Raw genomic sequence first — 27,481 nt, 5'->3', positions numbered from 1 at the left:
ATAATAAATTTTTAAGAAACAGAAAAATATCCGTACTATTAGATAATTTTTGGGAGCTGATCGAACAGTACTTTTTTAACGACGACGATTAGAAAGCTCGAAGTTGACGATTGATCTTGGAACAGTAAAAATAACTCTTCGTTTTTTTTTTGTTTTGTTTTAGGAGAAGACGCCTCGAGCTCGCCAAACGCATCGAAAAAAACGTAAACAGATCAGCTCGGCGTCGAGCTGGTCATTTCCGAGAACTCGGGGCGAGAAGGACAGCGGACAGTCGACGATCGGCGCCATCGTCTGTCTCGCTCTTTTTACGCGGTCCTCTCTTTCTCTCCAAGGGCCGAAATCTTCGACGGTTACTTCAGTCTGGTTGCGGAGACCCGGGCGCGAGGACACGTCGGTAATCGCTCCGCAATTACGCGTACTTTCGGCCGCGGATGGAACGTTGTCGCATATAAATAAGTGTCGACGCTGTCGACTCGGGAACGGACGATCATTTTCCGCACGCCTGAGTTATCTCCCTCGTCGTTCTGTACTTCATCTCGCGCTTCGAAAAAGTGTTACGGAACGACAAGGTTACGTTGCGTGGCGGGCGCAGCGCCACGGAGAGCGTCCGCCGTGAATTTCACCGCGTATTATTCGGGCATTTCCGATTCCGGGTTCCATTAAAATTTTTTTCGGCAAGTTCCGGCGATCGTCATCACAAATGCGCGGGATTGTCATCAACGGCGACTGCACCTCGCCCGTCTTCTTCGTCCCGGCGAAGATTCTCGTCCGGTTTCGAGTGAAGGACTTTCGGGGAACTTGAGAAAGACAAAGTGCGCGGGGAACATATCGTCTCAATCGTCGTACGGCACAACTTGTCGGCATCGTTCATTCCGCCGACGAGAGTTAACCTAAGAATCAAAAGGACCTCGCTTTAGGACGACTTGTCGAAGACGGAGAAAGTGAGCAACGCTGTGAATATCGAGACTGTAAATTTATTCAATAAATGATCGTCCGTCGCGCTTCCTAATTTTAAACGTAAAAAATCGCCGCGATAATCCACCGTCGTTCTTTCGGGCGTTCGTCTTTCGAGTGATAGTGATAGTGTCAGTGATTAAAAAAAAAAAAGCAGAGCAGTGTAATATAGTGTCGAAGGATTATAAGTGCTACAACACGTCAGGATAATCGAGACCGCTGCCACGAAAGAGAAGGAAGGAAGGAAGGAAGGATGGACGGACGGAAAAGTAACCTCCCTAACCTAACCGAAAGCTACAAATGTAAGTAAATTGATTATTCAATTGTAATTATTCCAAAGAAATAGATATACTTAACTAATGTCCGAATGTAATCTCGCGGGAGAATTGGGATTATTTAAAAAACAGCGCGTGCTACGCGCGTATGGTTTCTTCTCGTAATGGTAAAAAAGTAAAGAAAATATTAGCGTGAATAAAATATAAATGTTTAAAGATTAAAAAGAGACCCCGAAATACAAGAGATCGTTCAAATATGTATACGTATCAAACGGAGAGTCACATTAGAGTTTCGCTTGGATCTCCCGAGAGATTAAAAGAAAAAAGAAATAGACTCAATATTTAAATTGATTGCGAGATTAAACCAAAACGAATTAAGGTTTTCGGAAACTCACATCCGTTTTATTTTCGTTCATTCGTACCCTAAGCTGGATGCGCTTTCTCGAAATCGCAAATCACATTTCCGTTGCGAAACGAAATTCGAAATTGTCGACGAATAAAGGTTCCATTACTTACTTATCGCCGCCGTTCTTGATATAATTTGCCGAGATTATTTAATTTCCTTCTGCGCGATAATCTAATCGATTTAACTTGGCCGATGAAATTTCCGCGGTCCGCCGATCTCGAATTCACGGCTCGGAGCTCTCGCACGTGGTGGCCTCGTAAGTTATAGCCCGGGGTTCGATATCAAAAGATTATCGGGGAACGGCACCCGCGGCTGCTGATAAGAAGCGAGACCGGCGCGGACGCGGCGCGTCGATTGAGCCCGAGTACTTGACCGCTCGCGAGAGAGTAGCCCCTGATATCGCGCATCCTGGGCGATATTAAACGGCGTATGACACGAGCGCTCGTGCGCGCGTTAGGGAAACGAGGCATCGATAAGACATGGTCGTCGGCCGGTCGGTCCCCGACACCGGAGAGACAGATCGTGCTCGTTGGCCGTCGCGCGGTCCGACCCGTGATAAGATAAGTTTGCGCGCTGCCGGCCTCGCCGTTCCTCCCCGTCGTATGCGTGCGACGCTCGCGTGAATAATAATAGAGGCGGCGCGCGAGCGGGGCGAGCCGGCCGCACACGCTCGTGCACGCACCCCGAGTCCGAACGGTAGGTCCCGGCTCATTGGTCGCGCGGTATAATTAATGGGGACGCAAACCCTGGGTGACGTTTGTATGCAAATGCCCGCATGTACAATCTCTCCTGGTCGCGCTCGCCCGCTTCTCTCTAGCTCGCGGGCCTATCGGTCGCGTATTGCCGCCGGCTTGGCGTCTCGCTCTATCTATCACGGCCGCTCTATCGCGCCGCGAGGAAAACGCGACTCGGGTACACGATCCTGCGATGTTTCGCGGCTACGGCGCGCTCCCAACGCGAACGTGGAATCCGTGTCGGGGCGAAATTGCCCGGAATCTTCGCGCCAGTCAATTCCATCTCGCGTAACGAGAGACTTCCGCGCGATCGCCGAGGACGCCTTGAGCTTTGCTCTCTCTCTCCCTCTATCGATAGATATATTCCTCTTTCTCTTCAGCTCGCGCGATATTCCCGATAGCGCGCGGTATTCTCGACATGTAGCGGGATGCTTCCCGACATGATCCGCAGCGTGGATCCGACGGCGTGGCTGATGACGGAATTCTCCCGGTAAATCCGTCGGATCCTCCGTTGAGGACGATCGACGACGAACGGAGTGGAGGAGGCGAGAGTCGTTACGCAACGTCGAGCGAACGATCGATCGATCCGGGAAGTCGCGCTTCCCAGCGGTATGCTTAATCGAGGAGTTAATTTGCGTAACTATCGCGCCGCTACATAGAGAAAGGGACGCGCGCGCGCGCGCACACACACACGTGCACCGGACTGCATTAGGCTGCGCCAGACTGCACTAGACCTTGCAGCGCGCGTCCGCGCGGTGATTCAACGACGGCTAAATAGCGCGTATTCAGTGTCGATCTCGTTACAAGTGCGAAACACGTTTAACCCCGCGGTCGTTAACAAACAGCTAGAGAGAGACCAGCATTGTTTTCGCCGCATCGGCAGCGGCTTCGGACGCTAAGTATCCACCGTGTACGGCCGGGATAAAAATAATCGGCCCGCTCGTTGCGTATGCCCCGAGAGTGACTATAGTCGCGCGGCCACCGAGGCGCGAGTTATGTATCGGGAACACGGACTCGTCCGCCGCCAAGTATCGGCGATAATTCTACAATGACTGCGCGATTTGCGGCACGGCTGATAAGGAGGGTCTCCGGATTTCTTTCGTGACTGCCCGCGGTCACGCGAACGCGGGAGTGCGAACCCTCTCGCGTACCGCGTGGAAAAGAAAAAGAAAAAGAAAAAAAAAAGGAAGCAAAATGTGAATTATACGGCGAGAGATACGAGAATGTCTTCGGCGTTAGCGCCGAGTCGTTCGAGGCGAGTAACAGCCGCGATAAAATGAAAATTGCGCTTCGGTAGAACGAAGCGGCTCGCGCCCGTCGTTTCTTCGTCTTCCTCGCGTCGGGGGAGCGCGAATCGCCGGCCGTCGTCACGCGGAGAAGCTGCACCGACTACCGTTATTCACAATTAAATCGGGCAATCCGCGCGGACCCGATCGTTCGTGCCCGACGATCGCAATCGCCTCGCGTCGTAAACATCCAGGTTACGATTGGGTTACCCGCGCCTCGCCGCGATATCGCCGCCGTAAAGCCGAGAGAGACTTCGCCGTCGATGCGCGCTGCCAGCCGGCTGCCGAACGGACGTGCTACGCGTATTCTCGGTGCGAGCGCGAGCGCGCGTAATAACTCGCAATAAATATCGGATGCACCGCGCGACGACGCCCCGGCGCATTGGCGCCGCCGGAGATTTCCCCGGAGGAATCGTTCTTATTTTTCAATCCGTCTCTTTCGAACGAGGATATAAATTAATTACGGAGCCGCGGTGAAACGCGCGGATGTAAGAAACGTTTCGTCGAAATGGCTTTCGAAACGGCCGCGATCGAGCCCCGATCCATCTGGCCGGATTCACCGCGCGGGTACAAATTTCTCCGTGTCGCGGGTCTGAGTTACGGCGATCGATGCTGGCCGCGCGCGTTTCACGAACAGCCAGTGGAAAATTATGAAAATGCGCGACGCGAAACGACCCGGCGACGGCGAATATATACGCGGCCGTGTATCGTGGGAGCCGCGGCCGGTAGTGGCACGAGGGCCATTAATGATGCATAGCCCGTTGGCGTTAGCCTGGTAGTCATAATGACCAGGTCGACTGGCTGCTGCCTGGTCGGTCGGTCGGTCGGTCGGTCGGTCGGTCGGTTGGCTAGCTGGCTCGCTGCCTCGTGTCGAAACACGAGTGCGTCGTTCAGCGCGTATACGAGCCAAACGCGCACACGCGCGTACAAATAACATATATAGATATATCAGCTGCGCACTTTTTTTTTTCTTTTCTTTTCTTTTTTTTTTTTTTCTTTTTTATAACCGGCGTTCGTAAATGACGCTTCCGCTCGCGCCTCTTCTGTCGTTATCTCTTACTTTCGAGCTCCCTTCTCGTTCCCCCCCCGGGGCATCGGCGACTGGACCGTTTTACAGCGCTGGCGCGCGACTTTATACCATCGTCGTTGCTTTTTGCGTAGTGGAAGTCGCCGCAGGCAGCCGGAGAGCGGCGCGACGCAAGGATATCGCCGCGCGAGACCGTTGAAATAAATATTCCGGAAGAAGGTGGAGACGCGCGTAAAGCCGTGTTTACGAGCCGCCAGATTCGGCGGCTGCCGGGCGTTTTCGGTCTTTCCGGCGCGTTCGCCGTTTCTCTCGGCTTTAGGAAAATTGGAAACTTTCGGCTTTCCCGGCGTAAGAGTTTGTCGGCACCCCCTCCTACGGTATCGACGATAGATGTATTTTCTGTTTAAACAATCTTCGGGGTCAGCTCTGAATTTCTCCAAGTCTCGCGCGCTTTTAAGGAATTAAGGAAAAGTTCGGCGGGGATAGAAATTTAATCTCTTCGCGATAGATGACGTTCGCGCGTATCGCCGGGACCGTCGACGATATTTCCTCGATATGTGCGAGACGCGCGTTGCCGATTCGCCTCCTCGGCTATAACGTGGCCGTTCTCCAATTGAGAGTCGGAGCGCCGGGCAGGAGCCGTCTGCCAGCGACGATCGCGATAACGCTCGCGCGGATGAGTACATACCCGAGATAAGAATAGATATCGCGCGAGGCCGCCGGCGCCGGCCGTGCGCTTTAATTTGCGCGAGTTATGCCATGCGTCAGAGAAGTCAACCGGCGAGCGGAAGCTGGGCGACGCCGACGCGCGCGGGACGGTAAAAGAGCCGATCGAGCGGCGATAGCCTCCTTCGTTGTCGATAGCTGTTGGCGCGGGTTGAACGCGACCGCCACCGCGAGGCCGAGTTCTCCTTAACGAGGATTGTCCTTTCTTGCTGCGCGCCGGATTGCATTTCGACACCGGGCGTCTCGAATTTCCCGTGCGCTCCTCTCGTTCCCGCTCATTCCCTCCTCGTCCGCCTTCCGCAAAGAACGATCGATGCCGCGGGCATCGAGCGGATCCTCTTCTATCTTACTCGAGTTACCCATCCTTCTCCCTTTCTCCCGTCGGATCCGTATCGCCCGTTAGAAACGGTAGATCTGCCGCGCGGCTTTTACGAAAAGATACCGGGGGGATATCCGAGATATATACGAAGATAACAGTAGAATTAAAGGAATTATGTCGTAAAATTGCAGACGCGTCGCACAGCCTTCGACGCGAAATGAATCCTGATCGAGGCAGCCAGACGCTCCGAGTGCGTTATCCTATATCTTATCCGTATCTTATCTCGCGCACGTTTCGCGTTGTACTTAACAAACTTCGGCTCGCGGCGGCCGGAATTTATTGTAAATCCGCATCGACGCACGCGAATAAGTTTCCCAACGATTATCTGGGGGAACGGAGAGTCTTTCGTCACCGGCGGCTTGTCCTGCCTTAATCAAGGAAAATCACCCGCGAGGAAATACTCGCGAGCTCATCTCAACTTTTTCTTTCTTACAATTAATTTCTTTCGTCTCGAGATACGTCACGGTTTGAGCGCGCCAAGTGAGAATTATCATTAACGTCTTAATAAAACCGAGTGCTTTCCGGGAACGCAGGTGACTCTCGCAATTGCTTATTATTTCGCTGAAGGGGCTTCGGATCGCGCGTGATAAAGTAGAGGAAAAAAAAAAAAAAAAATTAAAAAAAGGATAAAAAGAGAGAGGAAAGTTGCCCGCTTGATATCGATGTCGCGAGCGTGGAAAGCGACGCGGACGTGCGAAACGCGAGGCGACCGCATGCCCGCACGCGCGCACGACGACGGGATTCATTAAAAATACACGCCTGTGTATTTTCTGCGTCGCTTCGCCGTCGCCAAGCGAGCGGGAAGCGCGGCCGCGCGATTATCGCTTCCACACACACGCGACGCGACGCGACGCGACGGGAAAAAGCGGCGAGACGTATTCGCCGGCGGATGATACGCGCGCGCCTGTGTGAGTGCGTACGTGCACGCGATAGAGCGGACGCTCAACACGGTTCTGGGTCGCGCGTGTTGCGACGCGACGTTACAGCCGGCTTTCGACGGCCGCGGCAAATGGGGCGGAAAGGAAATATGAGTTATCGCCGAGTTCGTTCGATTAATCGGAGGTTTCGCGAGAAGAAAGGATTTCGGCCGGAACGATTGAAGTCCGGCAGTCGCGCGTCAACGTGACATCGTGATTACGTAAAAGAATTCCCGCACGCGTTAAAACGCGAAAGAGGCCAAGTCACGCACTTGCGTTACGCTACTTCCCATTTCTCAGCCACGCGCGGCGAGGAGGATAGGTCGCGGAGGCGGGGGAGCGCGGCGGCGCTAATGAGCCTCGTCTCTCGTTGCGGCGCGGAACGTCTCGCCGGCGTGAATTCGCTCCGTCACCTCGCGGGTCGTGCACCGCCACCGTCAACGACACGCCCGGGAGCGCGTTGCACGCGCACGCAAACACGCATCCGCGGCCTTGGTAGTTCCGCCTGGGCGCGTCTCCTCTCGGCCTAACCCGACCACGGCGGTCGATCTAAACCACCACCGTTGGCTTGGCTCGGCGTGACGGCGCGACGCGACGCGCACGCAAAAAGCTTCGGCACGCCTTTCCCTCTTTCTCCGTGCCGGCGCGTCCGCTACCGCCGTTCTTGGCCGTCTCGCGTCCGCCTCTTCGCCTCGCGCCTTGTCTTTCGTCTTTATCTCTCCTTTTTCTCTGTTCGCCTTCGTCGTCCAAGAGCTCTCGCGGGTCTTCGCCGTGGGACAAAATAGTCTCTCGCCTTTCTCGGCCGCTTTTGCCCCGCGGCTGCCACTCCACCGTCTCCGTCGTGTTCCCAGCTTCCCGCCGCACGTCCCACCGTCACCGCACTCTCGGGTGTCGGTTCCGCGCGCTTTCTGAGAGCGACCGGCCAGCCAGCTAGCCAGCCAACCAACCGACCGACCGACCGACCGACCGACCGCCCGGCGTCTGCGAGAATAATGGGCTTGACGTTCGTGAGTGGGTTCCTCGGCGATCCGGATACGTGTACGCTTATACATGTAGCGGGTCTACCCGCGCTTCGTAGGTGGTTAGGTTTATATATAGGTGAACACGCACACGGCGCGACGTTTTCTTAGACGTACCGCCGGCATTTTTTCATATCGGAGTGCTTCAGATATTTTTATAAATATTATTTAAAGCAGATCAAACGCGGAATAAAGGAGGGATTTTTATGCTAGTTTTTGCTTTTCTTTTTTTTTTTTTTTTAACTGGACGCTTTTCACGTTTCGAATGAAAGCGGAAATCGGGAGCTGAACGATGCGAGGACCGGATAAATCGATCGATTGAAGCCGCTCCCGGATTAAATCGGAAGAGATTTTCGAAAATCGATCTCTTCGCGAATCAGCTTATGATTTACAATGTCAGACCCCGAACGTGAATTCTAATCACCGGTGGAATAAAAGCGTATTTCTCTTGATTACGACACGAGAGCTGGCAGAAATACATATATTTTTTTTTCCGCGAGATTTATATGTTTGCGGATTAGTCCGCATATATCTCCCTGGAATTCGCGCCGGCCTGGCCTAGACGTTGATGGCAGGAAATTCTCGATCGGTGAAATTAACGTTGACGTCATTCCCGCGCGTAGGTGTAACGCGTACCCGCAATATATTAATATCAGTTAAAATCGAGTAACACGACAAGCCGCGAGGGAAACTCGCTCGCTCGCGATTCGCCGAGATATCGTAGCCGGCTGCCGTCGCTCGCGGGAAAATAAAAAGAAAAAAGCAAAGCGCTCGAGGAAATCTAATCGTAAAATTCAAAATTATTCGCTCGAGAGGTGTGTCGAGATTGGGCGACCAACGGGAGAGAGAGAGAATAAACGCCCGGCGTTTTCTCCGCGAATGCCTGCCGTTCTCCCGACGACACCCGGTAGGTGCGGTCAAGCGAGTTCCAGACGGCACGTTTCGCAGCGGCGAGCCGGGTCTCGGAGCACGGTACGTAGGTATATATATATGTCCATCCATCTAACCGGCGGCGTGCGAGCCGTGCCTCGTGTGGGATTCCCACAGTGGGATGGACTCTCCGCGTCATCGCCGCGGCCGCCTACGGCGTGTCCCGAAAGTTTTCGTCGTAAATCAAGCCGCCGTGCAACGCGCCGGAGCCCGCGATCGCCCGCTGCGACTCGGATTCAATCCGGCGGCGTGCCGGTTCGCGGCTAGACAAAAGCGAGAGAGCGGAAAGATGACAATTAGATAAGTACGACGGAAGAGATTAACGGGTTGAGATGCGCCGCGGGATTAAGTTTCGCCGATCGAACGAGAGGCCGGACTCGGCGTATCGGTCGGCCGCCCGAGGGACCGAGCCTTTGGGTTTTTCGACGATCCCAAGGCCGTCGTAAAATTCCACCGACGTGAGACCCGGCGGTGTTTTCCATCTCGCGGAACCGTCATTTACGCTCGCCAGGCGGCTTTCAACACGGTTTCATAAGAGCGCCGCGGCTTGAGTCACTGAATTCTAATGATCGCTCGGAAATTAGCTGTTTCGTGCGATCGTCGGTTGCGAGTCGCTACGATAATTGTAAAGCGATGCGTGACGGAGGTGACGTTTCCCGTCGACGAGGACGAAGAATCGGCTTCGTAACGCCGACAAGAACGTAGTTCGGTCCGCCGTTCCGAATCTGAGGGAGCGAACGTAGGCGAGATCACTTGAGAAGAAGTTTCCTTCTCTCTCCGGTCGCGTCGAGAAAGTCGTTGCGACGAGCGCGTACAAACCATCGGATCGAGCACCGGGATACGCCAAGATTGGATCGTCGTCCTCCTCGTCTTTCTCTACCGCTTCTCACGCATCGGAAACGACCTTTCGCGCATTCACGGAATCCCGCGCGATTTTTGTGCGAGCGTCGGGCAGCACGCGAACGAGCTTCGCGGCAGGAAAAAGGGAGAGAAGCGCGGAAGAGCAAAAAGAGGCGGCCTCCTTATTCGTAGATACCTGCCTGCCTAACTAGGAGAGCCTCCGGCGCGAACCGCGAATCCTATTATTCTTGACGCGCGCGCGGCCGAGAGCGGTAATAAAAAAAAAAAGAAAAAAAATACCTCGCTCGGCCGTGACTTCGCGATATACGGAGCCGTTGCTTATCGATGCCCCGGGTCGATACGTGACGGCGAACCGCGCGGGAACGACGGCCGCTCGCACGGCGAATCGGGTTTTAAATTAAAAACTCGCCCGCTAATTCCGCTCGGCTGGCCAAAACATGCGGCGAGAGAGAGAGAGACGTCAGGGAGGAAAAACCTGATATTTTTCTACGAGACCGCGGCAAATTACTGCGGAAACGTCGCTCCGACGATGTCCCAGCGTGAAAAGAAGAATTTCACAACGCGACTTAGAACCTTTTCTCGATTCTCTTTTTAATCCCGACGTCGAGTCGCGTTTGGATATCTTTTCGCGAAGATCCGCCATCGAATTCTTGATTCTTACTTCGGTCGGTTTGAGACGAGGACCACTCGCGAAGGATCCTCCTTTTTTTTTTTTTTTGTGTATTTTAACGAGTCTATTTTTACGCGCGTTAAACTCCGCGTCTCGTGTGCGGGATATATACGTACGTATAAATCTCCCCTTGCATTGTTAACGACAAATATCGAGATTTCTCTTTGTCACCTGACGCGACGACACGCCGCCGGGATCCGTTATTAAATTATTCCGTTCCATCAAGTTAAGAGGTAAGATTTAAAGCGCAGCGATCCATGTCCCGGCAATAGCGCGAAATTAACGTCGCTGGGCGGGAACGTCCGGATGTTTCGCGGCTCCCTATAAATAATATAGCGCAAATATAAAAGCGTTTAATTAAACGATTTAATTATCCCTCTTTCGTTTTCCGAAAGGGCGTGCGGGGGAGACCCGATATTTCGCGCGCGGCTTCATTACGTTACAACGGGGCACGTACCGTGAACGCACCCCGTTAAATCGTTCTCGCGCATCGCGACGCGCGGTGTCTCTTCCACCCGTCCCCCCCCGCGCCCTTTATCGCAATCAAAAAGTACGCGGGTCGAAATAATGACCGTTTCATTCGAGGCTCCGGCGATTTTAGCCGGCGCGCAGCGGAGGGCCGGTTCAGCCCGACCACGGTCGCTCTCGCACGCATGCACGCCCGCACGCATGCACGGCACGCACGCTCGTTCCCTCGTCCACCCATACACCTACGAGCCGCGGAGGTACGGCGTATCGCGTTTGGTTCCCGTACGCCCGCACGCCTCGGCGAGCCGGCCGCGCGCGCGTGTGAGTAACGCGCTTCGTGGCGCGCGTGCCGACGCCGGCGAGGTCGTCTCGCTCCCTCACGGCTTTCCGTCGCACGACCTCGTCGCCACCCGCGCGCGTCTCTCCCGTTCCCTCGTGGTTACGTCCTCCCCCGTGCCTCGGCGAAGCGACCGCCACCATGCCCGAGGGCTCATCGCTTCGGCGAGCCGAACGGCGGCACGGTTTGAGCTCCCACCGTCACGCCGCTTATTCTCTCTCTCTTTGTCCCCCTTTCGCCTGCCTACCGACGGCACGGCCCGTCGCCTCGGCGTTTTTCGCTCCTCTTCCTTCGCCTCGCCTCCTCCCATCGCGATCGTTTCGTCGCACACGACGTGCCGCCGTTCCCCGTTGCCGTCGCCGCTGACTTTTCGCGCGCGCGTTGCGAGACAGGGAGATTAAAGGCCGACGCGCGCGCGGAGCCCCGACGATGCTTATCGCGTGCCGTGACGCGCTCGCGCGATGCGTAGAAGCGCGCTCGCGACTCTTCTTCTCTCGCTCGCCGCTCCCTGGCGTTACACAGCGCGGTGAGAATCGCACGCGACTTGCCATTTGCGTTGACGCGTAGATCGATATCGGCGATCCGCTAAATGTCAGCGATACATTCCGCGGATAGTCGCCCGGTGAAACGGAAAAACCTGAGTGTCACGCTCGAAGCGCGAGCGCATTATGTGGCCGTTTCTTTCGCGCCGCAATTATCCGCGAGCTGATGCCTGAGATTTTTTAGCCTTATTTTTATAGCTCGAGATTTTTTTTCCCTGCGTTCCTTTCGGCTTTAACTATTTTTATAAAATAGATCAAATTTCTTTTGCACCGTTATACACATGTGTTGAATTTTTTTTTGCACCCGAGCAAGTATCAATACTTTTTCCCTTAAACTGCATATTGCGCGCGGGATTTTGCGGAAAGACAGGTAACCAAAAAAAAAAAGAAAAAAAAATTAAAAAAAATAGAACGGCTATCTTACGCGTGGTATCCATCTCTACGAGCATAAACACATTTTTCCAACGCTCACCGCGCGCGTTTTAATTCTCATTTACTCCAAAACCGGAGAGGCGGGAGCGCGGTCGAAATAGGCATCGATTAAAAAAAATAAAAAAAAAGAAAGAAATGGAAAAAGGAAAGCGATAGAAAGAGAGATAGGAAGAAACGGTGTGAAAGAAGGAGAGAGAAGAGAGCGGAGAAAAAGATCCACTGATATCCAAATCGGTTCCTGCTTCGACGCCGCTTCACGGTGGCTAGGCAATAAAACGGCCCTGAGAGAGACGGAGGCACGACGTGGCGCGCGACGAGGACGCGGCCGCAAGCGAGCGTGCGAGCGGAAGAGAGAGAGAGGAAGAGAGAAGAAGACAGGAATAGGAGACGACCGCACGTAGCCGCAGGCAAGGGCGCGCGTGAGCAGGCAAGCGAGCCTTCCGACCGATCCTCCGCGCCGCGCCACGCTGTGTCGAGCTGAGCCCACCTCGCTTTCGTCTCGCTTCGTCTTGCCTCGCCTCGCCTGGCTTCGCCTCGCTGTGTCGCGCCACGCTGCGCCGTGCCGTGCCACGCCAAACCGCGTCGCGCCGCGCCGCGCCGTGCCGCGCCATGCCGTGCCGCGCCACGCCGTAGCGGCGAGCGGCGAGCTATCCGTGCTCCAGTATCCCCCGCCCCACGCACGACCAACCACGACGAGGGACCCCTCGTCACCCTCGCCGTCGCCCCCCGCAGCCGACGCGCGCGGCGGCGGCGGCGGCGCGGCCTCGGCGCGCCAAGTTCGCCGCGTACAGCCGCCAGCTACCGCTCGCCGCCTCACAGTCCGTCACCGTCGCTCGTCGTGCGAGCAACACGCGGACGTCACCAGAGTCAGACTACACGCGCTGCGTGTGTTTTTCATCGTATCGTTGACACAGTGACGGAAATATCGGCCCTTCGCCCTCGCAACTGCGATAGCATTGCCCGAGGGTGAGTTTTCACGTTGCTTTTAAATTCGCTCGTGAATCCGCGATTCAGAAAATCGACGCGAATAAAAAAAAAAAGTAAAAAAGGACCTTTCCTCCCGAGGGAGATCGAGCGGTCGATCGTCGTCGTATTGACTTTGACAATAGCGTTTTTCGGCGCACGCCGTCGAGGAGCCGTCGGTGAGCGGGACGTTTTTCGCCCTAGCCGCGTGAGAAATTGTGCACGAGAGTGCGCTTCGATTGTTTACCGCCTCCTAGCCGCTTGCGAGACGGTTTGCCGAGACGAAAAGTTTGACTGATCGGACGAGTGGCGGACGTTCCGCTCCGTGAGTGACAAGTGGTCGGCGTCGCGTGGTTAACCACGTGGCGCGGTGCATCGCGCCGGTGTACAGCCGCCTGGGTGGCGTCAACTTTCGCAGGACTCTTTCCCTTGCAAGCGCGCGTGTGCGCGACAGACAGTTAACGATAAGCGTCGATGATCTGAACGAGAGGGACGACTTTATCTCCACGTTTTGCTCTAGAGATAATTTAACGGTCGTTTAGCCGGTCTCTCTCTCTCTCTCTCTCTTGAGGGCATGGTGCAGGATTAATCCGCCGTATATCGTCGCCGGTGCCAACAGCAGTCGCGCACGGAGTAACGGGGTCGTTTGGTCTTGCTGTCGCAGGCCGCCGCGAGATGCTGAGAGCCTCAGCTGTCCAGTCCAGCCAATCACGTAGGGTGTTGCGATCTGTGCCGAGGGCCGTCGCGGCCTGCTAAGATGACCGCGCGTCTACACTCGCTGAGGCACCAGGAGAAGAAATCCGCCGGCAGCAACCACAGGCAGCACCACCAGCATCAACAGGCTGTGCACCAGGGTCCGAGCCCGGCACCGAGCCCCAGTCCCAGCCTCAGCCCGAGCCCGAAACATTCAGACGGACGGAGAGTGAGTATCTTTTTTTTTTTCTGCTTAATCGTATTATTTTTTTTTTTACGCATCTCCGCGCGCGTTAACGTTTCTAAAAGATTAATCGACGAACGTGCGCGAGACGCGGACGAGAAAGCGGAGCTTATTATAGAATTGAAGTCGCGGCGCAAGCGTAAAGATCACTTAATCGCGGATTTTATGAATAAGAGACGAGACGAGCGAGGTGGCGGAAATGAGCCGGCACGAGGGACGCGATATTCTCACCCCTTGCGACGCAGCGCACGCGACCACGCGACCCGAAGCGCGGCTCACCCTACCTCCTGCGCACTTAATCCGCGATTGTGAGCTCGCTGGGGCGACGCGAACTCGATACCGGACACGTGCGTCGTTTACACAATCGTTCGACGTTCAATCTCTACGTGAGAATTCGCTCATTCGTTAGTTAGGCCGCCAAGTATACGAAATGCCCGTCGATACGTCTGGGAAATACTTGTAAAGTATCGTTCAGAGGGAAGAACTCTCCGCTAGAAATATGGAATGCATTTTTCTCAATGGTAAATCAGTTCTCGCGATATATTTTTCTTATTATTACTGTACTTTTAATTTCAATCTTACGAAAATACTTTCGTTTTAATTTCAACTGAATATACAAAAAAAACCTCTTCCCTCCCAAACTTTAAAGAAAATTTTAAGCGATACGATTTTCTAGACGCGACGTTCGGCACGACTTGAGGAAAGTTGGCGAGTAAAAAGTTAACGGCAGAAAGGAGCGCCAAGCTCGGCGTTACTTCTGGCTCCGGTTATGATCTCTCTAATCTCCGCGAAGTGTGTCGGTTTCGCAACGCGGCAGATTCCGCGAGATGGTGGATTTCGTAGATCCCGACCTTCGCTCGTTTCCGGATCGTAGAAATAAAAAAGAACTAATCGCAGCGATAGGTACGCCACGCGAGGCATAAAAAAAAAAAGAAAAAAAAAGCGAATATCGTTCTCCACGTGGACGCGTCGTTAAAATCGCGGCAAAGCGCAGCGGGCGCTAAAAATATATCGCCAGGGAAGAGATAAAATTCGACACGTTAGAACAGATCGTATCGCCGTCGCTTTTGCTGACGTAATTCTTTATTTAATTAACATAACCCCGAGATGATTAATCTAAGAAAAGAGCGGCTTCGTCGATCTGCCTCGTTTTCTCACCGCGCAGCAAAATTGTATCTGCGAGGCACGTGACAAATGCATTACCTTATGTCTCTTTGCCGCCGCAGGTCGCAAGGGCACGAACGACGACGCGTGTCGGAGCCTTGTGACGCCAATTTGCGGTAATTGGACGTATTTACGGGCGGTTATCGTACAGATCGTCCGCGTGCCTCCGCCCGCGCGCGGTCGGCGTCGCTCAAAAAGCCATAATTCAGTTTATTCGCCGGACCCAGAAACGCCGCGTGCGAGGTTCGCGGCAACAAATGCACGGATAATTTTAACTCCCGCGCTCGGAGGAATTTGCATCGCGATAAAAATAATGGGGGAATTAACGCCGTCGAGCTGCTCTCGGCGAAGATACGCGTAGCACCGCGAGATCCCGAGTATCAAGTGCCCTGGCGCGTGATCTCACGGCGCACACGTGCGTCAAATGCGGTCGGGTGCCCTTTTAAGGTGATTCGACGCCGCGTGTGAGAGTCGGCGAGCGCGCGCGGCGCGGTCTCCTATTAGTAAAGTTTCCACGGTGACGAAAGGGTGTAACTTGGTGCACTTCTCTTTATTAGCGGGAGTGGATTCGCGGCGTACGAGACACGCGGCACCGCGAACACGGACTTAATAACGCGAGAATTTCAGCGGTGAAAAACTTTCTTTGGATTTTTACGGTCTGAAATAAAAAGCGTAAAAATTAAATGTTAATTTTTTCCGCTTCCCTGCGTTTGGTTTTCCGGTCGTCTTCTCTTTCTCGCGCGTTGGAGATGTTTTTTTTTTTTTTTCCCCGTTTATTTATCGATTGATTAGCAATCGAAGAAAGTATGATAATTGATTTCACGACTAGTATACTATGAATAAAAGTGCAAAAGACAGCCACTAAGACTTAAAATTTTACGATATTAGTCGAGATGCGTAGTAGACCGGAACGCGAGGTCCGACGATTAAACAAACAATGACACTTGCATAAGCGTGATATAAATTTCCACTGGTTTATTCGAAAACTTTATTTTTTCCGCACGTTATAAAAACTTGTAATTTTTATCGCCCTGCCGTCAAAGATTAAGGAAAATCGATTGAAAAAAGGTACCGTTATGATTCAACGAGGCCGATAAAGCCTCGCATGATTTCGAAATTGATGGAAAAATAGAAAAGAAGGGGAGGAAAAGAACGAAAGAGGAAGGAGGAAAAATGCGGTGGACGGCGGTCGTCGCCGGGCGACGGTTTAATTGACGGCACTTAACGGATCGTCGTTATGCCCGGCTTAATTACCTGTCGCTCGTTGCCGCTAGTTCGCGCATTTTAATCGATTTATCATGCGCGAAGCGCGAAGGCGACGACGTGCCCGAATATGACAGCGCAATGGACGGACGTGTGATGTCACGTCTTTAGAAAAGGGAAGCTGCTAAATTGTCTTTAAAATTAATTTTAATCGTGCTATTAAAATAGAAAAATAATCCAAAATAAAAAAAAAAATGTATCGTAATATTTTTATGGGAATATAAAAAGAAGTTTCTCAAATTGAAAACATTATTAAGCTTAAATATTCGTTTTTTCCGAAATTTTACGATTCAGTTTTTCTTGTTAAAACTGACGTTCGATTCTCGCGTTACAAATGAAAGTAACTCGCGATAATAAGAGTCTGTACTTAAAGATTTAGCATCTGTCCCGGCGTGCACACCGAAAAAAAAAATGACCGTGACCGACCCACTATTAGCGATGACTGTCGTTAAAGCAGTCTGGCTGGAGAAAAAAAAAATTCCAGCGGTTCGCGAGGTTTGCACGTCGATGCTGATTCACAGCGCCGTCGTCGTACGTGACGCGGAGTCGCAAACAACGAGAATGTGATTTATCGCGCGTAACGCGCTAATCGGCGGCACCGTCAAAGTCACGCCGTCACGCCGCTCGAAGCTTGTCCCCTTTATCTCCCTTCTCTTTTTCAGTGCGCGCGCTCACGCCTATCTTTCTAAGTCACGTTAACTAAAAAAGAATGTCGTGCGATAGTTCAGGAAATTACATTAAGGGCGCAATTTTTTGGGATTGTTAAGGGAATTAAAGTCGTTTACCTCAAGAAGTGGAAAAAAAATTTTTTATTACTTAAATTACATTTAAAAAAAAAAACGTCAGTGCATAGTTGACAATTTACGCTTCTTCCGACGGTTGAAATATCCGTAAGGTCCTATATGAGCGAGAATCTATCGAGAGAACGTCGCGAGATTCCTCCGGACACCTCGAGTTTTCTTCCAGCGATCGCGAGCGCTTTCGTTCCCCAGGAGTGGCTTCTAGGCGAAAGGAACAAATGGTCCACGACTAACCCAGTTTCAGGCCCCCGAATCGCCGAGGCGTAATTTAAACCTCCTCTATTACAGAATTTCTCGCCCGCGAGCGCACTCGCACCCGCACACGCGCGCACGTGTAGAAAAGCGAGGGGAGGCGGGAGTGTCGTCTCGCCTTCCCGCACCCATCGTCGCCCTTCACGCGCATCTCGATCTCTCCCGTAATAATAGAAGGACGCGGCGGGCAAGAGTGCCGCCGCGATGACACGCGCGTCCATGCACGCACGCACGTCCACACACACGTGCGCGAGACGCATACGAACACGCATGACAGCGGCGGCTCGCTCGTTTGTTTACCCGTCGCGGCGCTCCCGTGTGAACGCACCGCGCCGTCACGTCCTCCCTTCCCCGCGACGCCACCTTCTCGGCTTACTCTTCGTCGCCCTCGACGTATCCGCCTCGCTCCGCACGCGAGCGTCCTCGCCAGCCGTCCTTCTCTCGCCGACCGTCCTCGGCCTCCGTCGTTCTCGCGCGCGATAGTCGCAATTCTCCCTCCCTTCTTCGTCTGTCTCGTTAGAGCCCGTCCCCGTCGTTCCGCGCGTCGCTTCTGCTCGTGATTTCCGTCTCCCTCGCTCGTTTCTCTTTTCCTCTTTCGCCATGGCGCTCCGCGGCTCGCCGCCTTCATCTCTCGCGGGGATCCCCGCGCCGTCTCTCTCGCCTCTGGCAGCCTTCTCTCGTTCCGCGCCGTGAATATCTGTCGTCTCCCGCCTCGGCGGCGGACGTGCCTTTGCCGGCCCGGCCTCGGCATTTCGCACGCTATCCTCTTCCCACGTGGAACGTCGGCGGGGCTTTTTGTACTTCTACCGATCCCCCCTTCCCCCCTTGCCTCTTCTCAGTCGCGTCCTCTCCTAAGCGTCGCGCCGCGGCGGCTTCTTTTTCGTTTTTTCTCGGCATTCCTCGTCTCGATAGATTAACGATTAACGCGTCCGGTGAAATTATTGCGCGGCACCTGCCCGCGAGAAATAAATTTACTCGCTGACGCGAGTTTCCGAGGCACCCGGTGCGCGCACGTCATCCATTTCGGTCCGATCCACTTTATCCGGCTCTATCTCCGCTCATCCGCGGATCGCCGCGCGTCTCGGTGGGCGACGTCGGCACCCCGCCAGCGACTCGACAGCCACGAGAAAGGATAAAAAAAAAAAAGTGCGAGATTACTCTTGGAACGTTCGCGATTCGTCAAGGACCGGACTGTTGCGGGAATGGCCGACTGCGCCCTCAAACTTCCGTTTCCCTCGGGAAGGAAGAGCCTTGGATATTTCAAACTCGGCGACGTTTGAACTTTTCTGACACCGCAACGGAAAACGAACGCAAGCGATACGAGATGACGGTCGAAAAGAAGAAAAAAAAAAAAAAAATGCGAGGCTGATTCTCTCGCCCAGCGCGCGTTCGATTCAGAGCCGGTACCGTCCACGGTTAGATTACTCTGGACCACCCAGGATTTCATCCCCGGATTCAGCTCGGAGAAAAAGAGAGGTGCGGAAGCGCGCGAAATGGGTTAATACTCTCGATAGCATTGTCTGGACCACGACGCCGGACACGTTCGCCTCTCTCTTTCTCTCTCTCTCTCTCTTTCTGTCTCTTTCCGTTCTCCGCCGAGTCCTCTATGTCATTCTCTCGCCGTTGTTTCGCTCGCTCGCTCGCTCGTCACGCTCGTCGCCGGCGGCTCCTCGTAAATCACCTCTTCCGCGAAGCGCGCGCAAAAAAGAAGTACTCCGCCTAGGACAGAGGAGCGTGCTACATCTAGGCAACACGTTGACCTACTGTCGTTAAATGAGCGCGCTATAGGCAGCTCGGACGAAAGCTATTTCGAGTTATTATTATTTCTTCTTTTTCTACGTTAAAAAACTCGGCGCTTCTTTCGCCGATTTAACGAGAATTGCGACGCGCACCTCGGGTTATGCGAGCCCTCTACCAACTATTATCGCGCTCTTATCTAAGTATTACAGGCTGCTGATAGACGTATTAATGAAAGATCGTTTTCTTGTCCCGTCTTTTTCAGGCTAACAAACCACTAATGGAAAAACGACGACGAGCGAGGATCAACCAGTCCTTGGCGGCGCTGAAAGCGCTCATCCTTGACAGCGCCCGCCTGGAAAACACGAAGCACAGCAAACTCGAGAAAGCCGATATCTTGGAGCTTACGGTCAGGCATCTGCAGCGGCAGAGATCGCTCGCTCAACCCGGCTTGTCCAGGTACAAGGCGGGATATCAGGACTGCTCCAGAGAGGTAAGAGCGCAGCGCGCCACGTTTTTAACGATTCACGAAATAAAAAAAGTTTTTGCGCGCCATTAGTAGTCAAAATTTCAGTTTTATTACTTAAAAAAAAAAAAAAAACGCTTTAAAAGAGTACACTTTTTTTGCTTCGAGAATCTTGATCGACCGAGAACAAAAGGAGGATCGCGTTGGCGGGAGAGAGACCGACTCCGTTGCCGGAAAAACGCGGGTTTTGCGTCACGTTTACCATTGTGCTTCGCGCGTTTCGTCACGGGTTAGCACGAGGAATTGGACGATGCAATCGGGGATGAGAGAGCGCGGAGAGAGTGGTGAAAAAAATTCCAGCGCGTCCGGGGAGCGTGTAATCGGAGAACTCGGCGGAACTGGTTCGTGTTACGCGGCGAAAAAGGGGATGGGGAAGGAGGGATTCTATCCGGTGGAAGAAGAACCCACCCTGGCTCCGTCCCCTGCTGGTCCCCATAACCCGCGACGATGGGTATCTGACGTATCGGGTTGTCGTCGGGAGTCTCGCGTGACTCGACAAAGCTCAATCGCGCGTTCGTTAAGGAACGTCCATTCGCGAAATCGGGGGAAACTCGTTGAAAGCGGACACCCCGTAAATGCCACCGCGTAGATTTCGCCGGATGAAGCCTTGCGGTCGAATCTCTGGTTCTCTGGTCTCGAGTCAGGTAGTCATCTGACCGAGCGAAAGGGTACGAAGGGAGAAACTTACAATAGTTTTCGGTTGCCGGACGTAAAGAAACGAGGCGGCGTAATCAGAATCGTGCCCGAAGTCAATATATTTCGCTGACTAATTTTTTAAATAATAATCCAAAGATAATTTTCAAAGTAAAAAATTTATCTTTGCATATCGTATAAAATTGAAATCATTATTAATCAAATTCGTCCCATTTTATTATTGATCGGCTGTTGTATATAAATTTTTTCTGCAGACCGGCGTAATTAAATGTAATCACGGAATTATGCAATAATTCTACTTGTAAATATATTTCTTAGACTAGATGTCTATTTTCATCCTGTCTCGGAACTTTTTTTTACCTCGGGAATGTTTTTCGAACGCTTTTTACGCGGACGCGCGGCGCGATATGACGCGGTATTCCCGTCGTATATCTTCATCGGCGCGGAACTTGCGGCGACGAGTCGATTGTCGGCCCGTTCGCCTCGATAAAGCACACTCGTCGCGACACAAAGCACGGCCGCGCGCGCTGTACCTGTCGCACGCGGTCGCCTTATCGGAAGGCTCGCCGATAAAGTCGCCGCCGACTTCGCGGCGCTAGGGCACCGCTCGAAAGATGCGCGGCCCACACGAAGAGCGCGTGTTTAATTGTAAGACCAATTCCGTGTTGAACGAAGAGAAAGCGAATCGGTGCGTCGCCTATCGCGATAAAAAAAAAAACAACAAAAAAAATTACACGCCAGCGGGAGAGAGGGGAATTTTAATCTGCCGCGGTCTCTCGCCGGAGAATAATCACCGCCAATGAAGCTGTTACGTAAACCTTACGAAATTGCTTTCAGGCTTTATCATTACTTTTACTGAATCGTACTCCTTTTGTGGCACGTACGTAATTGTTTTATCAAGTAAATTATTTGTTTTTTTTTTATACACGCACGATCGCTCACACGCACAAGCGCCGATTAAAAAATTTCGAGATGTATCGCACGTGTTTCGCGGACAACTGCGCAACGCGCCGATGACGGCAGTCAAGGTCAAGGTTTTCTGCATGCACACCGATATGGACCAGTAGCACGTAACCGTTCTCACGTTCTATAACTCGATGCATTCTTTAGCGTGTGGCGCAAACTGGTATTTTTTTTAACGATCAAAGCGCGCTGTCGAAATTTCACCAGAAACTTGACTAAGGGAGAAGAGTAATTAAGAGATTTTCGAAATGCGAAATCAATTGCGTAGCGAACGTCACAGCTCAAAAACGTGCGACGCGAATACTGTGACATCCACTTTAAGGAAGCGGATGCTGCAGTACTTTCCATTCTTGCGACAATGGAATAAGTCGGAACAGCGACGTCGAGCTCTCTTCTCGCACAAGTTCTCACTTAGTCGCTTATCATTCTTGATCATTTCATAATCTCGAAAAATTTGCGCGGAAAAGAAACGCTTCGCCGATAAGGAGAAGAAAGTCACAGTCGTTTTCTTAAAGAGGATATCGCAAAATTTGACGGTGCGAGATACCTAATTATTTTGGAACATTGCGCTTCGTTCGCTATTCGTTCATTAATAATTCGTATTGAAAAATAGGCTCGAGTCACTTCAAACTTGCGCGAAAAATTTTATCGAATTACACGACTCTGTCTTTTAAAATATAACTTAATTTTTTTTATTTTAATCGCGAAAACGTTTTATACAAACGTTTTGGATTCGGAATCGGTAAGATCGAGTTTCGCCACGTTCTTCTAAATTTCGGAAAGTTGAGAGAGAAAGAGAGAGAGCACGTTTAAAGTTTTGGGCGACGAGTTGAACGCCAAGCGAAATCACGGCGCGTGTGATATACGAAGCAAGGTTGGAAGGAAGAATGGAAGGCGAAAAAGTCCACGAGCGTCCCTACGGGACGAACTTTATGGTCTTATAAAACCGACAGTTGACCAAGGCGACGTATCCTACCCGCGGTCTTTCCAGTTCTCCCTTCGGGATCTCGCTCGTCGAGAGTATACGCCGTTTTGGCGAACCACGAGGCTCGCTCCGTTCTTTCTTTCCGTCGAAAAGTAAAACGGGAGCGACGAGACATCGGGATTTCTCGGAAGCTCTTCTGGGGGACAGCGCATGAAGATTAACGGATTTTGAGAAATTCCGAGCGCATTTGCAATCACATAATAAACTCCAAGCTAGATCTTTCACAGCGGATCCTACTTTAACGGAATTTTCATTCGAAGCTGAGCTAGAGAGCCAGACGTTCGGTGACTCGCCGTCGAGTTTTCTTTGAGACAGATTCGACTACGAATTTGTCAAAAGAATCTGAAAATTGTACGTGTGCCCGTATACGTATTTCCGGAATGAAAGAACGATGCATTTTGAAGAGGAGGAAGAATACGCGAAAACCAGGTCAAAAACCACCCACGCATAGAGATGTTTTCTCTTATGTCATGAAAAGCATATATAAATATCCCTTAAGAAAAATAATGTTTAAAACACTTGAAGGTATCGGAGGCTATCGATTGCTTCCTCTCCTCTTCTTTTCGATATTCACGTAAACTGTACTTTTGCACAAGTGCAAAGCAATATCGAATATGCGAAATCCGTTTCTTTTAATTGCCGACGTCTACGATTAACCCACATTCGCGGGTAGTCCGTCCGATACGCGATCTTTCCGCACCTCCCAAACCATCGGTCTCTCTCCGGCGTGCGGCGACGGTAACGACGGGATCGGTTGCTTTATTTTGAAGCAGCGACCCATAAAAGCTCTCTCCCGCGCGTTTGCAGCTCGCTGGAAAACTATTGTCCGCCCACCGACGGCGACGATAGTTTTGCCGACGCGGCGACGCGCGCTCGATACGCCGCCGTGTGAAATATAGCGCGCGATACGCTACGCGATTAGAGATCAATCGCGCCGCTTCCGCCCGAATCGCCGGCCGCTTCCACTCGCAATTCGGCCCACTTCCGGTCTACCGCGAGAGTCCCGTGTCGTCGCGGTCGCGCGCTGCTGACTTTTTCCGCGATTCATTGTTTTTTTTTTTTTTTTTTCTGTTTCCGCGCGCGCGCATGTATGCACCATCGATTAAATCCGCAATATAATTCACGAACGTGATTTCCCGGCTTTTGAAATTGCGGCTCCGCGAGACGCCTTCTCAAACCCGCGTCTCTGAACTCTTTTGAACGAAAATTCCAAGATGTTTGTGTACCGCTGGGTAAACTTTATCTCGAGTTTGTCAGACATCAGCTCTTGCCATCTCGAATTTCTTCTCGGCGGTGAATATTCGTCCCCTGCCGTAGTTCGCGATCTTCCTCTTTAATTATCGCGAAATATCGAACACCGCCGGTGCGCGTAATTATAAAATCCCGCCCCCGATTATCTTCCGCGCGTTAATCAGCAAACCGTTCTAAGCGCGCGTTAATTAGTGATCCGCGGTGATAATACTCGCCGCGAAAAGTTGGCAGTTGCGTCGTCGCAGCTCCGCCGGCTCCGACCGGCGCGCGGCGGGTTAAAGAGCGTTTTATCGCGCCGGTTGTTATCACCGGCACGTACGAAATAAATTACCACCCGAGAGGGGAACCTCCCGTCATCCAGGTCGCGGGGCCAGGAAGGGGCACCACGCAACAAATAATCGCGCGGCGCCGTTACTCGACCATGCCGCGGATTAAAGAGCGAAATATTCAATTACGTCTGGCGGTCGATAATGACTGACGCGCAATCCCGTGCCCGCGGTCGAGAGCGGAATTTCCGAGCGCGCAATTTATTTTCCCGCGCGCGCTGACCAACGCGAACGTTTGCTTATCGCAAAACGTGGTCGCGAAATTATTCACGGGACACGCTCGTATTCCCTTTTGACGTCAATTTAATATGAATAAATTATAGAAACGTGTTGAATTGCAATCGGGTTGACAGGCCAGGAATTACAAAGACGGGGGTCTCGTCGTGTTACAGGTGAGCCGCTATCTCGACGCGCCCGATATCATCACGGGCAACACCACGCCGATGGACCCGGCGGTGAAGCAGCGCCTGCTTCGCCACCTCGACAGCTGCGTGTCGGAGCTCGACCTGGACCTGGGCTCGCGGCCGGACAGCGGTTTGGGCAGCAGCCCGGGAAGCGTGACGGATCGCGTTGCCGGGACGACGAGTCCGGGCCCGCTTGACCACCACGTGCCGGTTGGGCCGCATTGCAGCGCCGCGCTTACCCCAGCCGGTCTGATCAAGTCCGAGATCCCGGAGATGGTGGAAGCTGCGCGGCCCGACAGCAGCACCACCGCTGGCGACGAGAACAATAACAGCAGCCGGCCGACCTCCGCTTTCAGTCAAGTGAATCCGGCGACGTTAGACCCGCACCATCCTCATCACCCGTCGGGTCTACCGGTCGACCAGGCGTCCACGTCGCAGCAAAACCCCAACATGCTCTCCGTGGTGCAAGTGATACCTTCCCGACTGCCGGACGGCCAGGTAGTTTTCCTACTTCCGAGCCACTATGTGCAATTGGCGGCGGCGGCGGCGGCGAACGGTATCAGCATCGGGCCGAATCCGCCAACGGCGATCTGGGCAGCGACCAACATGTCGCTGCTCAAGGCTACCGACAAATTGGCAAAACGACCGCACGAGGACCTCGGTCAAGAGTGGCAGGATCCGACCGCCGGCTTGAAGCCCAGCAAGAGCCCGCGGATGGAGCAGCCAGAGCAACCGCTCGACTTCACCACCACGTCCAAGAAGATAAAAACCGCTGGGTCGAGAAACTCGACGCATTCCGTCGATCATCATCATCATTTGCGGCAGCAGCAGCAACAGCAGGCTCGTCTCCCAACCGAAGTCGGTGGTCCCATCGTCCACGAAGATAGACCTTCTAGTCACCCGGTAAGCGAAGTTGCCATCGGCATGCCTTCTCCGCCGGTTGGCCAGCAGCCGGTCAAAGATGAGGAGGGCATGTGGAGACCCTGGTAAAGATCCGGTACTCTTTATCTTTGTAAATAGAAATATCTTGTGGAGCTCGCGGGCGAAACCGAAAATCGTGCCGGTGCGCAGCTGCGATCGTCGTCAGTAGACTGCAGACATCTTCCTTGTTCGGTCAGCAAAGTTGATGCATCTTGTTGAAAATAATTTTGGAAATAATTACCTTAGGGTTTAGATTATTTTTAAGGCAAGTGCACGCGCGTATTAAAAACTTTCAAAGCCCGCGTGTGAGTTATTTAATATTTTCTTGATTGAACAGCGATTCAAGATGCGAAAAGAACTGTCACGTTTATTTCGATGCAAAAATATTCATCGCGGCGGCTGTTTGCGTCCCATAATACGTCTAGGAGCGCAAAATGTGCGTACGTTTTAAAGAGCGTTCTTCAATAAAGGTAATACGATTTTCAAAAGAGTGGGCGGCGCCAAAAATAATTAACGCGCGATATTTATTTACGTTATTACGGCGGAGGAATTGGCAATGACACAATTTTGCGGATAAATACGATTCCGCGATCGGCTGAGTTTTCACAGGCGCGGAAAATTAACGCGATTGTCGTTAATATCGAGAGGAATGCTAATTGATGTAAAAGAAGAGGGAGCACTCAAAATTACCCTTTCGCGTAGTTGCAATAGTCGGCAAATTTGACGCTTCATTAATCCGAACCTTGGGTTTTCGCGCCCGAGGCGCGGAGAGCCGCGGAATAAACCGCGGCTGACTTTTTTTCCTTCGCTCCCTCTTTTTTTTTTCTTTTTTTTTTTCGTTGCACCACTCGCGCTGTGAAAACGGGTACACGGAATAGGCGTACGCGCATTCCCGCCTAATAACTCCGTGCTCGCGCGTGTGACGTCAGCGGTATACCGTGCGCGCCGTTTCTTGCGACGGCGCTAATGAAGCCTTTAATTTGCATCCGCGTCCAAAAGCGCCGCGCGCGCGGTCGTTAAATCCATTGCACCGCGTTATTCCCGTGAAAGCGCTCCCTCCTTTCGTTCGAGTAACGGCGCGGCGAGGTTTTCGTATTGCCGGCGAAAACGATCGCGGAACGAGCGATGCGACGCAGGGACGAACGTAACGAGCGATACCGCGGTTAGACGTAACGTTTAATGATCTTATAGCGTGACTCGGAATAGATAACGCGCCGCGTGCGTTTCCTTTATTTCCGTGGCAGGCCGTAGATTGCCGTGCGCCAGCTATTTTTCCAAGCGTTCTGAAAGACCGAGACGTATTAATCTCCGACGACTGTTTTAATTTCGTTAAATGGAGCTACGTGCCACTTTCAGGCCTTACGCTTCTCCAGTCGAGTATTTAATCCTCATTTTATTATCATTCGTATCTGCGTTTATCTTCTCTCGAATTCTCGGGCCGATTAAATCGGCAACGAGTTAGCTCGCCCGCCTCTCTTCGTCGAGGAGGACTTGGCGAGCGAGCGTGAAACAGAAGCGACGACGCGCAGCCACGCGAATGTCTCGAGAAAGCGGTTGCGAATGCCAAACTAGAGCGAGTGCGAGATCGAATTGTAAAAACTATACGCCTAAACTTGAGCGACTTTTCCTCGAGGAAACAGCGAGGAGACGAGATCTTTTCTCGACGAAGCCGTCTTGGCTTTGTGAATTTACAGCTTTGCGAGCGACGAAAAAAAAAAAAAAAATTCGTTCTGACGTAGTTGCGCGTAAAAACGCGCTACAAGATAACTGTATGTATGTAAATGATGGAGTAATTAGTTTACGATTATTGAAAAGGAAGGAGAGCGAGAGAGAGAAAAAAGGGTAGTAAGCGCGCGTAAGAATGAGAGGGAGAGAAAGGGAGTATGCGTGCATTTTAGTCCGCCATTCGTGTACATAGCCTCTCGATCGAAATTATTGCTATTTGCGAGATATAGATTTATTTTGATGTTATCTAGGTGTATACGGCGAAAGATAGTAAGAGGGATGCGTCCGTGTGCGTGTGTCCGTTGCGTGAATAGCGAGCGTTCTTTTGCGAGAGGCGCGACCGACCGGGTCGCGCTCAGCGTAGCGAGAAGTCACCATCTAATTTACGTCTGTAATTGCTAAATATCCTGGGATTCGAATTCCTTATTCGATGTACTTAGACACGCAGTCAATATAGGCATGTATATTGAACTGTACGTCTCACTGTGAGTTTGTTTTTTTTATTAGCACACTCTTCCAAATCCGGCGACAAGACTCCCCCTCCCCTGGCCTGACAGTTTTCGAGAACGTCGATTTAATTTAAATTTAACATCAACGCGCAGTTCGAAGATGGGCGAACATCGATCAAGACTTCTCTAAGGTAAGTG

The 27,481-nt window shown here is 52.3% G+C and overlaps 1 protein-coding gene across 2 annotated transcripts; it reads left to right on the top strand.

The window, feature by feature from the left end:
* The first annotated feature begins 169 nt into the window (after positions 1 to 169).
* Positions 170 to 27,310, top strand: Sidpn (bHLH protein similar to Deadpan). Of its 2 annotated transcripts, none has more exons than XM_070670893.1 (4): positions 170 to 1,256; positions 13,591 to 13,848; positions 19,345 to 19,572; positions 24,177 to 27,310. In XM_070670893.1, the coding sequence occupies exons 2-4, from the start codon at positions 13,684 to 13,686 to the stop codon at positions 25,176 to 25,178; spliced, it is 1,395 nt and encodes a 464-aa protein (XP_070526994.1). In that variant the 5' UTR covers positions 170 to 1,256; positions 13,591 to 13,683; the 3' UTR covers positions 25,179 to 27,310. The 2 variants fall into 2 exon arrangements, with proteins under 2 accessions (XP_070526994.1, XP_070526995.1); XM_070670894.1 differs by lacking the exon at positions 170 to 1,256 and adding an exon at positions 12,779 to 12,929.
* The last annotated feature ends 171 nt before the right edge of the window (positions 27,311 to 27,481 follow it).

Source organism: Cardiocondyla obscurior, linkage group LG22, assembly GCF_019399895.1.
Source record: "Cardiocondyla obscurior isolate alpha-2009 linkage group LG22, Cobs3.1, whole genome shotgun sequence".
Classification (NCBI taxonomy): Eukaryota; Metazoa; Arthropoda; class Insecta; order Hymenoptera; family Formicidae; genus Cardiocondyla; species Cardiocondyla obscurior.
This window is presented reverse-complemented; position numbering and strand designations above follow the sequence as displayed.